We start from the raw sequence: 15,630 nt of genomic DNA, 5'->3' as shown, positions 1-15,630 counted from the left end.
TTGAGCATAGAAATGCAAAGAGAGAAATATGATATCACAAGATACAACTCAGGGGTGAAAGTGTGTGCCGGTAAATGGTACCTGGATCACAAGCACAAGTGTGTGTGCTCCAGTCATCACTACATTGACTGTTATCAGGGCAGATGTTGGAGTCACAGGGGTCAGCCAGGTCACAGCCTTCCTCCACGCGGATTTTCAGGCCCTGAGCCATATTCACATTGGCCACGTTGGTGGACGTCTCACCCATTCGAACACCCTGAGAGAGGACACATTTAGGTTGCGTCGCTTTGGAAATAAGTGCAGGTTTGTGTAGTATTAAAGATAAACTGACCTGTATGCAGCCAACGAACCCTTTGGTGACATGGTTACCATCACCTGGCAAACCTCCGACATGTAGAGTATGCAGCTTCAAACCCGGGAGCTCATTACCAATCTCCACCGACTTCTGCTTAAAACAAGGTATGTAATGTCAGATCACTTTATACAAGAAAGGCATTGCTGTACCAGATGAACTTTTCCCATGCCACATACCTGGTACATGCCGTAGTCCAGGGAAACAGCAGCCATGTATTTAATGTCTTTGCCATCTTTCACGCTTCTCAGCTCCACCAGCAAGTGGTGCCACTCCCCATCATTGACGCGAACCTGGGGGAAGCTCAGTGATGCCATCAGGTTCTGCCTTAGTGACACCTCCATACGGATTTGTTGCTCACTCACCTGGGAAAGAAAGACGGTTGGAGAAAACATTTTAGAAGTAGAAGTTACAGATGTTTCACTTCCCCCTTTTTTTTCTACTTTTTTAAAGGAATAATCCCTTTACAACTGCCCTCAGAGGTACAAGTGTTTATGCTTTATGCTGATGACAATGTGTTGTCCATGCTATATCTTACCATGAGGTGGATGGTGGAAGACGGGCCAGCATTTGCTTGCATCAGGGTACCAGCAGGCTGTCGAGTCCGGAACATGAGACCCATGTACCAGGGAATGGCAACGGTAACATCTGGCTCGTTCCAGGAAACCAGCGCTTGCCCATCAAAGAACTGAGGAGAGGGCATCACTGAAAGCAGATGGGGTGAGGATCAGAATTGGGCTTTGTGCAATAAGTCTTGGGAGTAGTCGCAGTTAAGAAGCAAAAGTGTGTCAGTCCGATTTTGAATACACCAAAACATAAAACAGGAACTTTTCATGTGTATGACATCAATCGGAATGAGCTAGAGAAAGACAGTATATTCTAAGCGGGCGTATCAATCTTAAAATATTGCCTAAAAATAAAAGTGGAAGTGCTTTCAAAGTATGCTTTGTCCTATGTGTTACAACTACTTGATGCCATCAGATCTGAATATTCATTGAACAAACATCAAAATCTAGAGATATATTGAAAAAGCAAAAAAGATGTGACAGATAATGTCAGATATCAAATATTTTGCATGCTGAGAGGAAGCTGTTAAACACATGAGTAACTACCTGTAAACCACAAGAGTCAATCTGTCTGCACAACATATAACTAATTGCTTGCTCTATAATCTATCATCTGAACTCTGTATGCTTTCCCAAAGGTATGTGGTGCAGCTAAGTTGTTAATAATTACACAAATGTGAACGCTTGCATGCATGTACACACATATGTGTAAGTGAAACCACATGCAAAATCATGAGCTGACATGCTATTGGTTGGCTGCAGTGGTTTAAGCCTGATTTCTTTGAAAAGCATAATATTCTACAAGATAATGCCTCCGGGCTGTATGTTTCTGCGTATAATGACTAAAAAAAGTTCTTTGAGAGTGTTGAATTCACTTTAAATTTTACATGTACCACTATATATACTTTTATTTCTTGATTTGATTAATATGTGTGAAATTTCATTGTAAATAAATGACCACTGTATAATATCTTAACATTCCAATGGAGCTGTACACCCAGTTTTGTAAGTTTAGATGCTTTTGGCTGCTATTTTCAAGGGTCGCCACGCAAATCATCTTCACCCATCTAACAGTGCTCGATGTATCCTCCTATTCTCTGCATCTTACTACTCGAGATCTAATTTTGGCCAGTCTTTTACTGGATTTAAATGACTTTGACAGTGTAAAACACAAAACAAATGTTAAGCATCTTCTGTTCCAGCTATGTGTAAAAAGCCTCAAACTAAATGTGTCAACAAGTTGTAGAGAGGCCAACACCTCTTCCCAGCTAGCTGTGATCCCTTGCCCAATTCAGATATTGGATCCGTGACCTGGCACTGACAAGTCGACTTACTCATTGATGAGAGGGCACGGAGGTATTCACACATTGTTTGCAAGTTTGCCCTGCAGGGCGATATCAAACTTCTCTCCTTACCGACTAAAACATGAGAATAGATGGCTCATAAAAGAATGTAAATAACAACACCGTGGGCAAGTATTTTCTTTGAAAAAAAAAAAAAGATAGAGAAGTTTACTGCCTTGCTATACATCTGTTGGTTGAGGTGCACGCACACACTCACAGAAAGCACCCATTAACCACATTAAGTGCATGGAAGATATTCAAGTCAATGCATGCTCATTACAAGAGTAGCACCTCCATAGAATGTGAATGTTTATTTACGAAATACACAAAATAGAATCGTTGTGGAGTTGTGATTCCCAACGCACACAAACTTCTCACCTTGTTCACAGTTCTTGCCACCAAAGCCAGTCGGGCAGTCGCAGCTGTAGGTGTTCCACTTGCTAATACACACCCCTCTATTTTGACACAGATTAGGTGTGCAGAAGTTTTTCTTTGCAGGGCAGCCTAAACATTAACACAACAAAAAAATTATCAGTGTAAAGCTGTATAGAATAGAATAGAATAGAATAGAATAGAATAGAATAGAATAGAATAGGCCTTTATTTGTTCCACAGTGGGGATTCACTGACATACAATATACTTGTTAAGATGCATTTTATTTAATTGGAAATGTGTGGTAACGTCCAGTTATAATGATAAAATTTGACTATAGTTCAGTGCTATTCTCTAATGCAAATTTTGCAAGAATAATGAATGAAGGAGCAATAAGGGAAGACTACTTTTACAATATCCCCTTCAAAAATTGTTATCATTATTATTCTTAAATTATTAAATAATTCCTGAAATTCCTTAGAAAATGTAAATGAAGTAATGATTAAATAAAATTCTTTAACAGTAAAAAGACAACACTCATTCAGTAGTTGCCCTTTTTGGACCATTTGTATCCATTGAAAAAAGTGCAAAATGGCAATGACTGTATTGCACTGAGGTGACCCTGCATCTGTATCTAACCTGCTGTTGTGCCATTGTTCGCGATGTAGCTGGCCATGTCTATGGGCCTGCTGTCGATACTCAAATTTCTCATGCAGCCCACAAAGTCTCTATTCCTGACAGGGAAGTCCTCGGGCAAGTTGGGTACTCCGCCAAGCAACAGCGGTCCTGTTAAATCCAGTGACCTAAAGACAATGCAGACAGAAAATGTACAAAGTGAATTTTAAAATCAACAAATGTGCATCCATGATGGCTTCTGGGTTTTATCAGTTTGATGAATAGAGCCAACTGGTGAAGTGGTCTTCTACTTTACAATTAAGTAAAGTTGATTAAGTATAGCGCTGGTACATATTTGAGTTTTTCTGAAAAGTTTGGTATGTAAAATAATGTAAAAAAAAAAGGGTGTGAGCATATAATGGACAACTGCTCTATGAAATCGCAGTAATGAGAGTCATGCACGCCTTCTGATGGATAACTGCTCAGAATAGGTTTCAGATTTAAAGTGACACCAACTCTCCTTAAACAAGTCTGTTTAAAAGCTGTAAATGCGAGATGTTCCGCAGTATATACTTACACAATAGTCATGCCAGATACTTGGCAGTGTTGCTCGCTTCCCTGATCATTTCTGCATACTTATTATGAGATCAACGGCACAAGATAACTATTTTAATTTTAGCTTTCTTGTCGAGGTTGAGGAAGCACGGACTAAATTTCACAGCTAAGTCACAACATGAAAATTCGAATTCATTTTCAAAAAAGTGCTGACAGAAATACATTTCTATTTATGTTGAGACTGAAATAATCATAAACTTACCTTCAACTCATTGCTAGATCTCATTCTAAGCTAAGAATAACAGAAAACATTAACACAGTAGGCTGGAAACACTCCCGACAAAACGCTACCGATCTGCCAAAGAGATCTTTGTGTTTCATTCTTGAATATTATTCTCTGAGCTGTTTTAAGATAAATTTTCCTGCTTTGCAGATTAAGCTCATAAATAATTATCTCGTAAATCTTGTTTCTCGCCTGAAAATCCTACTTAAACTATAAACTTAAGAGAGACGCACAACTCGTGTTTGGTCCAACCGCTGCTCCGATCACTCTCAGTCTACTAATTTCTCAAAGGCCAACTCAACAGTCGCTTTTACCATCTTGTACGTTACGGTATAAAAGATCTGTATATTCAACAGCTAAAATATCTAAATGCTTATCAGTTTCTGTGACCTGTGCAGCAAGTTTCTGAAGGAATGTAGCCTCATTAACTTCTCTATGCCTCCCCCCCTTCTCTCTCGCTCTCTCTCTCTCTTTCGCTCTCTTTTTCTCTCCCTCTCCACACCCTGCGCTCCGAATGTGTCTCAGCATGCTCAATCCTCTAAAGACTTATGAAAAAATACAAGTTATAAATCTAAAAGTTAATTAGTCTGTGGTGAAGGCACAATGGGGCAATGTAAGCCATGCGCAGGAGAGTGTTTTGTTGACTGAGACCTCGTCTGACAGCCGAAAGACCATGAGGATGAACAGCAAGATTACAAGACAAAAGGAGGAGGAGGACAGTAGAATGAGAGTTGTGTAATCTGTTGTAATGAAAGCAATTTGACAAAGCCCCTAAGGAACATATTTGACTATTAGTGAGGAAGGTTTCTCTGCAAGGTACTGTGTGCATGTGTCTGTGTACGTGTGTGATGAATTGGGGTGAATGAGGTGAAGAGATTTATCATCCTTACTTCTTTTGTCCAGTCTGTGTGCCCTGAGCAGCACAAGAGTAGTTGCCAATCTGCTTTCCAAATCGTACCGCCATGGAGATGTCACAGTCGTCCACGGCAACCACGGCCACCTTTTCTCCAGAGGGTCCATGTGGGATGCCGAGACGCCCGATGTTAGGCTGGAAGAAGAAAAAGCACAACCTGTCATTTAATCGAGAAACGTGCGACACGTTGGTCTCAAAGTCAAACATTTTCATTTAGTACGATGTTAAATTTAGAAAGTCGCATTACAAGTTGTTTCAGGATGAATAAATCAAAAACGGTGCGATTCAAACAATGTAGAGCCAACTTCCCCTGACCCAGAGTAGAAGTGCGTGAGCCGCTCTTGGTTTATGATGACAAAAAGACCCATTGTACGTTCGCTCACACCTAACGATTACAAAGTAGGTTAATTCCTCCATCAAGGCTTGTGGCCGACTAACGTTGATCTGAGAAATTGTGGATCAGCTTAGAAAATCAGGCCACCAAATCGCTTTAGTTTTCTAATATCTAACCTAAGAGTGGAGTTCATGGGACTATTTGCATAACAATAGTGAGCTTGGAACAGGAAGGAGAAAATGTTTCCATCAATTAGGAAAAAAAAACTCTTTGTAATGATGACATGAAAGTTAAACACATGAGATTTCACTCGAAAAATTCCAATAGACACTACTTAAAATGATACATTGTTTTCAGATTTCTTGTATGTCTGAGGCCTACGGTGTATCATATCTCTTAAGAGATAAGCGAATCTCTTGAATTGAGGCACACAAAGACACACAAGATCCCAGATCTGATCAAGGTGTAATGTTTACGTAAAGAATAGAAGAATAGAAAAGAACTTTAGAAATAGAAATTCTTTCCAAGTAAAGCTTCCCAGGCAGTTTAAGCTCTGATAACAGAGGTTTTCCGGAGGAAAAAAAAAGTTCTATGTCCAAAAATGAAGGGGAAAACTCTTTCACAACAGTTACATTATGACACTTTGAGGGAGAAAAAACACACAATTAGAGACAATGTGTCTGGATGTATTTGGGTTCCTGCATTAATGGGATTACAGTAATGAGATACTGGCGGCGTTAAGAGAGAGCAAACATAGGGGGGCTGGTGCAAAAATAGGGAAACTGACAAACTAGAAATAAGAGGCAAAAGCGAAATAAAACAAACAAACAAACTGGTAGGCAAGATTTAAGCAAGGAAATTGATGTAGTGTCTTCCATTCTAGTACAGGTGAGTATGAATAGTTTCCAGCCCAGAGAGGGTTTATTTTAGTTTAGCATTACCACTCACAGTATCCCGCCTCACTGCTTTTGCCAACACATTTTCCGTGAGGGCAACAGGAAGGCCAGCTGATCAGTGATCTTCTTCTCACCTCCAGGTGTGATCTCATTCTGTCTTTTAATTCTCCTTACGAGTTCAATTATGTCACACAGAAATACACACCGACAAGCGAATCTGATGCCTATCCGGCAGAGGCGTGACAAAAGACTGCACCGTTGACACGGGCTGTACAGGGTGTGGTTAAGGAGCAAGGCATCGTGGGTATTGGATCTGCTCCATATCAGTTGGAAGCACGTCTAAAGCGATTATTAATTTTAAAATGAGAAGTTGAAAAATCTTTGACGAAGGGTTTTCTTGTTTTTTTTTTTTCCAGAGAAACGAAATGCATAGAATATTCACATCTTTAGAGGAGAAGTTCTAAAACCGGAAAAATGCAGATTGAGAGCTTCTAGATTTACTGTTTGTTTTTTTTTTTTATTTTATTTTTTTTAAGTGTCAAAGTTACAAAGGAATATTTATCTAAATAAGTGAAATCATATTCACCATTTCCGACTGGTAGTGCATATGTCTGTCCGTCAGAAACCTATAATCATCTTGTACGTTAAGCATGTACTGCAATCGGGCTGTTAGGAATCCACACCCACATTGCTGGAGACCAATCCATTAAAACTCTGTGCAAGAATTTACAGGTGCCTACTTGCATTAAACATGACGCCCCCCCCTCAACCCCACCACCTAGAACCCTAATGGTAAGTACAGAGCTCAAACTTTCCAGGTGGCCAACACATGAACCAGCACACTCTTGTCTGGGCCTCCAACTATTGGCTAATGTGCCATAATTTAAGTCTTGGACAGAGTACCTGAGGTGAGTCTTCTCGAGTGTCAAATATAATTTAATGCATCTTTATGTAACAGGGTGGCGGGTTGTGAGGTTGGAATCTGTGTCAAACTGTGGCTGGATTTGGTAAGACAGTAAGGGGGAGAAGAATCATCATGTTTCTGCTTAAGATTTCCATGACAGTGTTTCTTAAAGTGAAGTTTTTTTGGCAATCTGATGTGGACTATGAAGGATTGTCCCCTGAGGCTCCAGGACGGTCTGTGTTTCGTAAAAGAAAGCCGCAAAGCAGGCACCTGAAGATGTGAAAAATATTGTCACCTATGGCCAGCAGTTGGAGAAAAATGAAGACAGCCTCAACAAACACGGGAGAGATTCCCAAATAAACTCCAGAGTAGTAAGTTAAAATTGGTCACTGGCAGGACCAATAGCCACATTTACAGACGAAGAATATTAGTCCGAATAATCACCGTAATACAGTTTTCTGCAAAGACACACATCGTAGGTACAAGTAGGTTTTTGGATTGAAAGAATTTCCTGTTGGATGTCACAGCTTATTTAACTTCACAAATTGTCACATTTTCTCAGTTGCATTGTGCTGCAGGTAAAAATGTTTCTCTTTCAGGACTTTTTTCAGGATCTGATGCCCCAGATCAGGTTGGCAGCAAGTTAGGCTATGCAGTGTGTGTGTGTACGTTTGTGTGTCTCTGTCCAAAAAAAAAAAAAAAAAAAACCTCACTAACCCAAGCTTACTGTTCTGTATATTTCCTGTGCATCGTGTATTTGCAAGTGTATTTGCAGTCCCTATGTCCTCTATTGTAAGTCGCTTTGGATAAAAGCGTCTGCCAAATGCAATGTAATGTAAAAGTAGGTAGTGAGAGTTCTCCAGCTGGTGAAAAATTGAGTTTGAGAGTGAAAGGGCACAGTCTAAAATGGCTGCGCAGTGCCACAAAAGGTGATTTGTCTTACAAAGTGAGCCCATCTGCTAACAGGATAAAATGTCATCACGCTGATTAAGATCTGAACATCCCTTTCAGTTCAGTCAAAATAGAAAAAGACAAGATAAGGGCAGGAAAAGAAGAAGTGCAAGGTAAAACATCATGGAGGGGTCCAGATGAAGAGCATCATGGGAGTCTTAGGGGAGGCAGCTGCCGCGTATGTTGATGATCCATAGACTTGACACGAAAGCACATACATTGAGTGTATTCAGGGTATGAGTGTATGCAATATGTAAGGGATAGAGGAGCATTAATGCAGCTGTTGCTTCATGACAGGCGTACATGGCTCCCACGCTCCAGAACATTACACACACAAGTGAGCCCTGCACGCCGACCTACACCGACATGTTTGTCGATGGGCAATAGCAGGTTGCTAAGACTTAAAAACAGATGGTCGAATTTAGTGGGGCAGCAACACCAAGTGTCAATGTGATATGATGATGATATATTGAAGAGCATTCCATAAACTTGATATAGACGCATTCATGGACTATATAGCCTGACAGAAAGGGTGGATGTGCATGTTTCTGCATTTGTTTGACCTGCTGAGTCCAAACCAGGTGACTACCTGTGGGTTCTAAAATGAGTTTTTAATATTTTGTGTTCTACCACTGGAAAGATTAGGTATGCCAATGTATATGCAAGTATGCCAACCCCTGCTTTACTTCGGGTATGCACAGCCCTTGCACAAAACACAGCGACACAAATGGAAATAACCACTGAATGGTGTTCAAACATCAATAGCTGAAAATAAAAGACAAAAGTAGTACAATGCAACTGAGAAAATGTGACAATTTGTGAAGTTAAATAAGCTGTGACAGCCAACAGGAAATTCTTTCTATCCAAAATAATATTAATTCCTTTAGCGCTCTGCAATGGATGCCATGCCCTTATTAAGACCGCTCTTCAGTTTGTGGAGTGTGTTTAAGTGGCGTTAACTGGCTAATTGAACTGTGTGTAGTTTCAAGCTTCTTCCTGGCCCCTCCGTCTTAAGCGCACTTGGCTGTCACTTTGAGAGATTCCATGAGAGTCTCTTCTTTACCCACAGCCTGAGTCTGGGTCACTGAGGATCCCTTTCTCTGAGGTGCCGTTTCCAACGGTGACAGACCCACTGCAGCCATGGCAACCCATGTGAACCCCACAGCTAGTTACAAAGAAGAGGAGAGCAACGGGACACAAACGAACTGAATGAGCGCACACATTCACGGATGCGCGTGCAAAAACTTCCGCGAAACACCTCGACAAGTGCGATCGGACGTAAACATCTAGGCACAAGGGCCCGTGGACACACACACATACACACACACACACATGTGCACGCAGACACTTTGTACATCACTTTACAACAATCAGTTGGCCTGTCAAGCCGACAGGACAGCTCAAACAAACTGCTGCAGGATAGAGTGGGTTGAGTTTCATGGGCAGTTGGACAGCTCGTCCAAGCTACTAAAATCAAGAACAATGTGTGTGTGGTGGTGTGTAGAGGTGTAGCAGATTAGCGACCACGGGTTTGTGTGCGGGAAGTCTAGGAAGGATGTTGGTGAAATGTGTTTACGTGTGCGTGTTGAATGATCAGGCATTATTGTGTGCGCGCAAGGCAGGAAGCGGCGAGCGGCGCTGCAGACGGCCACTGATGCAGTTAGATAATTAAGGAAGAAGGGCAAACAGCCTTTTTTTTTTTTTTTTGGGCTCGCCTGGGGAAATGTTATTGTTTTTTTTAACAGCTGAAAGAAAATTTCACTCGACGGGAGTCGAGAAATAAAACAAGCACTCCAGATATATCGCATTGCACGTGCACAACTAAAAGTAAAATAATACATCAACAATAGACCTGGAAAAAAACATGCATTTGTTTGTGTATAAAGTAGATTTTTAGTAGTGTCAGTCATGCACAAGCTAATGTGACCAAACTACACTGTAGCAGCAACACTCTGTCATGTCCATATTACCTCACCTGCCCCCTGGCTATGTAAACCTAGTCGTATGAATTATTCAACCACACAGACAGACAGTTCCCGAGGGCTTTACAAAAGGTGACAATGTCCCATGTTCAAGCCTATACGTTACGGCTGTCTCCATTGGCTTGGCACACTTTGTTCAGCAGATGTAACAGATGGATGGTGGCCTTTGTTGGCTTGTAGGAAAAAAAAATGTGCTCATGGTCAAAGTGAAAGGTTCGAAATACTTATTTTGTGTGTAATGAAAATTCCTTCGACAGCTTCGCGAATATCGATTACTATCTAGCTGACATTTATAGTGATTAACTTCAGTTTTCTTGTAAACTCTGGTTCGTTTAAGACGTGGCTAATATGTCAGACACAAATTGTCTCAATTTGGCCCGGTGTGGCGTTATTAGTGGAAGAAGTGTATATCACAAGGTAAAACACAATTCAATATCATATTCTTTACGTTAACAACAATATGGCATTTTGCAGTTTTGAAAGTCCAAGATTATATCATTTTAAAATGATTCACTTCAGGAGTCTCAACTGTTATGTACAAATACCTGATAAAAACAATTACATTTATATCTTTGTACAAAATCTACAAAAACAACACTGTTTTAAGGATGATATTAAAACGAGTGGGAAAAGGATAACATATTTAAACAGGTCTAGATTGCTCTTCCGTAGTCTAACTTGGCTACAACTGAGATTTCAGTATAAAAGCAAAGGGGGCTTGTCAACATATCTGTTCTTCACATTTCACTTGACTGTGGACCATACAACCAATATATTAATTTTGGGCCAGTTTAATTTAATTACTTGATACAAAATTACACAATGATAACAGCCTTTATGTCTCGCTTTACCCTTAAATATTTTCTTCACAAGAACATGTGGAGCACTGTTTTTCCCCTCATGTTTTTGCAGAAACCGATGATAACCATCTTAAGTGCGTACTGTGTACAAACAAAGAGCAGTGTCAACCTCTGCCTCTGACCCATGGCAAGAAAACACAAGCACTTTCCTCCTAATTGTCCGACTCTTCTTTTAATGTAGCAAGTATCTGTAAAAACTGCAACTGACTGCTATTACATTTAAAGACAGATGAAGCTGCACAATCTACAACGGCTATCTAAATAACTTTATAGAAGCATAAGTAAAGCAATTCAGCCTCATGGTTGCCGTGTTTTATCTTTGACGGTAAAAGCAGAGAAATCATAAAAATGGAATTCATGTGGCTCAAAAGATAAGATGTACAGAAGACACCGGAGGCACAGGACCAAAGAAAAGAGAAATACATCAGTAAAAGTATGTTGAAGCGATCATGAACCTTGGAGGTATTATGTCTTCCTCCCAAATTCCACTGTCAGTCCCTTTTCATGATTCAAGGTTCAAGATTCAAAGTGTATATTGTCATATGTGCAGCGTGGAAACGTGTTTCCCAGTACACTGAAACTCTTACTTTGCTGTCCACAGTGCATTTGGATTTGTATTGGTAAACATTATTATAAAAATGAACAGTGTTGTCAGTGGTGCTTTAAACACTGAGTGCAGCTTGGTGTGCAACTCACAAAGTGCAAGTGCAACGGTGACTTCAGTTTAAATGACAGTAGTTGCATGTGCAATGCTGTATTTTAAGTGCGAAAAAGAAGAATGAGTGTCAGCTGTTTAGGATTCTGATGGCGGTCGGGTACAGTGAGTTCTTCAGTTGTGTCATTCTACATTTCACACTCCTGTACCTCTGGCTAGACGGTAGGAGCGTGAGCAGTCCAGCGTGGGTGAGGGTGGGTTTGGTCCTTGACAATGAAGCAAGCTCTCCTGTGGACTCTGCAGTGGTAGATGCTCTGCAGAGAAGGTAGCGAGGTTCTAGTGATTCTTTCTGCAGTCATTACCACTTGCTGCAGGAGTCTGCGGTCCAGAGCAGCGGTGCTGCCGTACCAAACGGTGATGCCGCTGGTCAGGATGCTCTCACCAATGCAGCTGTAGAAGTTGCTGAGGATCTTAGGCGACATGCCGAACCTCCTCAGGCTCCTCAGGAAGTACAGCTGTTGTTGAGCCTTACTGACCGTCTGTGTGGTGTTGAGGGCCCAGGTGAGGTCCTGGCTTATGTGGACACCCAGGTATTTGAAGCTGCTCACCCTCTCAACCTCAAGACCTTGGAGGAACAGTGGCTGATGAGCTCTCCTCTTCTTCCAAAATCATCCCCTTGGTCTTGTCCGTGTTGAGGGTGAGGTTGCGGTCCTCACACCACTTCGCCAGACTGGCCACCCCCGTCCCGTAGGCCGTTTCATCTCCACGAGTAATGCAACCTATCAATGTGGAGTCGTCTGTAAACTTCAAGATCTTCATAGGAGGCGACGCAGTCGTGGGAGAACAGGGTGTACAGAATGGGGCTGAGGACACATCCCTGAGGAGTACCCGTGTTCATGATGATGCTGGCTGAGGTTCTGTTACCTATCCTGACAGACTGGGGTCTGCCAGTCAGGAAGTCCAGGAGCCAGTTACAGATGGTGGGGTGCAGGCCAAGGGTGGATATTTTGTGTGTGAGTTTGTGGGGTATGACCGTGTTTGCAATATATAATGAAGGAGAGGTGATAGAGGGTGAAATGGATTAAAATGCTGCAGGGGGCTTCAGCAAGGGAGGCAGTCATGTAAGAAGGCCGGCGGTAATGATGGATAGGCCGACTTCAGACTGCAGCACAATGAGGCACAAGCTTGCTACTACAACATCAGGAAGATTTGCAGATTCCTCACGGAGGATACGGCGCAGATACTCATCCAGGCTCTTGTCGTTTCTTGTTTGGACGACGGCAACTCCCTCCTTGCCGCAGCCTCCAGGCCTCTGGAGCTTATTCAGAAAGCGACAGCCCGCCTGGTGTTCAACCGTCCCAAATTCTCCCACACAACTCCCCTTCTTATGTCCCTACACTGGCTCCCGGACGCCGCCCACATCAAGTTCAAGTCCCTGGTGCTTGCCTACCGGGCAGTGAGTGGAACAGCCCAGTCTTATTTCCAGGATATGGTCAAGCCACATGTCCCTACACGTTCCCTCCGTTCTGCCACCTCTCGGCAACCGTCCACCCCATCGCTCAGAGCCCCTGGCTGCCGAAAAAAACGGTCTTGACTCCTCAGTGGTGGAACGAACTCCCGAAAAATGTCAGAACTGCGGGGTCGCTGCCCATCTTCAGCCATGAGCTGAAAACATACCCCTTCAGCAAGCACTACCCTGCTATTCGTACTTAGCCCCCAACCCCCCCGAAAAAAACAAAAAAACAAAAAAACAAAACGATGAAATGAATGTATGCATGTATATGGTTCCGAGATGGCTCCTTGGTTGAGTGGTCACTTCTGACCTCTGACTACTGGTACTTCGGATTTTTTATTGACTGAATTGCTCTGTTTGTAAGTCGCTTTGGATAAAAGCAGCTGCCAAATGACTGTAATGTAATGTAATGTAATGTAATGCCTCCTATTGTGTGACAGCTCAGACATCCAGACACAATCACTCATGTTTGTGTATAAATAATGTGCAGACTTCGGTCACCATTCGAAGAGATACAGCCCATTCAGTGCTTACAAAAATACCCTGCTGCTCTGCCAGTCACAGCAACATCTGCACCGGGGACCTTCATTAATATGCAACTTACGATCCAAGATGTTAAGTAACACGGGCTTATTCAGCACAGTACTGGATTGAAACTCTTGAGCTCAGAGAGGGAGAGAAGATACTTCAAATTGAAACAATGCATCAACTTATAATTCTGTTTTGGGAGACTCAAGTTGCAAGTTGGCCTGTAGCGCAACACAAACCACCTTCATTTTCTTCAGAGTAAAACTGAAATCTCTGTGACAAGTGAGGTGCTGCAGGAGGTTATTGAGTACATCTTCATATCCCGAAGTTACGGTATTATAACTAATGTACGGTGACTTAAATTTGTGGTAACAAAATACAAAATTACCATCCGAATACTATAGACTTATTTGATTACATTAATTAAATTCTTGGAAATGAAGTGGTTTCTCATATTCTTCATACCAAAAAATTGTCAGTTTACCTATTACATGCTTAAAAGAACAACAAATACAAGGAAAAATTTGGTCACAACAAGCAATGCAGCCGTTAGAACACAAGTATGGAGACATTTGGTCCACTTGATATTCCGTAAAACTCAAAAACCTTTATAGATAAGTATGGATAGTATGTATAGTTCTAATAAGACATGATGACAAACAACATAATTCCGAACTACAGCCTAAACCAAATTGCAAAATACAAGAGATTTAAGTTGTCTTTGTTCATTTCAAGAGCAATCTCATACAATTTCCGAGTATTGTTAATCCCTCCTGGCAGAATATCTACCTCTGTTGCTCTGCTGCCAAGGAAAACACAAATAATTCTCATCGGGAGCTGTACCACTTTGTCTCCTTAAACATTATCAGTTCACTTGAAGAAAACCTAGGAAGGATATCAGTGACGTTTGCCATTTCTGCTAGGCAATTTGGTTTTAAATATAAATAATTCAACAGCTTCAACTCAAACAGATAAAGAAAGTAAAAGTCTATCACCTTAAAACAAAGTATTTTGTCTTGTTTTCTTTTTTACGTTATCGCCACAGTTTTTGCTTAAAGAAGAAAATGCCAAACTACCTTTACATGCATCAAATGTGTGAAACAATTAAACTGTGAGAGCCAGTGTCTGTAAACGGAAAAATCGGCACACACATCCAAACCACCACAATGTCAAACAAGAGAGAAAGCAGAGAGCTAGGTGATGTCATACTAATAACACACACCTTCCCGACAGGAAAACCACACCAGCGACTACGAGCAGCCTCTTCTCTATCTCAGAAGAGATGCCCAAAGGTTGCGTAGTCTGCGAACGTATTGGGGGGGGGGGACGGACATGTCTCGTACAGTTACTCCAGTAACTGACTGGACATGAAGCAAAGCGGGAACAAAGTGAGACAACACCGGGAGGGGGGGAAAGAAAAGCACCAGTGGGGACTAGGCTAGAGGTCAGAGGTTACCTCCTTCTGATAGAGCTCCAGCCAGGCAGTTAAGAGCGGGAGCTGCAGTACCCCACTGGAGTCCACCAGACTCCCCCCGTCCTGGGAGAGAGACACCGTGAGAGAGAGACACCTCATTAGACCTGCAGCACGCAACTAATGTGTTGCATTGTCACGTCTGGTGGCTTCGCTTTCTCGAATCCACTGAGAGTTTTTTTTTTCCAAAACTCAGCGTACGAGCGGCTCCAGTAAAAAAAAAAAAAAATGTAATCGTTCACAGCCAGCCATAGCACCTGCCTTTGTATGGCAAGGAATCGAAAAAAAAAAACAAAAAAACACATATCCCTGCCTGCACGGACAGGAATCCACTGCCAACATTTGTGGTTGAATTTTTTTTTGTTTCACAAATTGCCAACGATAACAAAAAGTCAACACAATGCACCTCCACTGTCACCACTTAAATAACAAATCTCTGACCACATCCCACAATGAGCTACATCTCCTAGGGACAGACAGGTCTGGCAGAATCACATTACATTTACATGGTACAGAGTTATGCCACTATTAGCTCAG

The 15,630-nt window shown here is 41.8% G+C and overlaps 1 protein-coding gene across 2 annotated transcripts in view; it reads right to left on the bottom strand.

Annotated features, from left to right (window-relative positions):
• celsr1a (cadherin EGF LAG seven-pass G-type receptor 1a) overlaps positions 1-15,630 on the bottom strand; it is an 89,228-nt gene that overhangs the window by 18,356 nt on the left and 55,242 nt on the right. For both annotated transcript variants that reach the window (XM_086146983.1, XM_086146982.1), the window contains exons 7-13: positions 4,977-5,134; positions 3,273-3,436; positions 2,640-2,765; positions 891-1,057; positions 532-717; positions 332-445; positions 82-256 (exon numbers count right to left, since the gene is read on the bottom strand). In XM_086146983.1, coding sequence (XP_086003109.1) covers positions 82-256; positions 332-445; positions 532-717; positions 891-1,057; positions 2,640-2,765; positions 3,273-3,436; positions 4,977-5,134 — 1,090 coding nt within the window. The remainder of the gene's footprint in view (positions 1-81; positions 257-331; positions 446-531; positions 718-890; positions 1,058-2,639; positions 2,766-3,272; positions 3,437-4,976; positions 5,135-15,630) is intronic.

The sequence above is a fragment of the Fistularia commersonii genome, chromosome 5 (assembly GCF_037954325.1).
Source record: "Fistularia commersonii isolate RoL2024-O1a breed Wild chromosome 5, RoL_Fcom_v1.0, whole genome shotgun sequence".
Lineage (NCBI taxonomy): Eukaryota > Metazoa > Chordata > Actinopteri > Syngnathiformes > Fistulariidae > Fistularia > Fistularia commersonii.
This window is presented reverse-complemented; position numbering and strand designations above follow the sequence as displayed.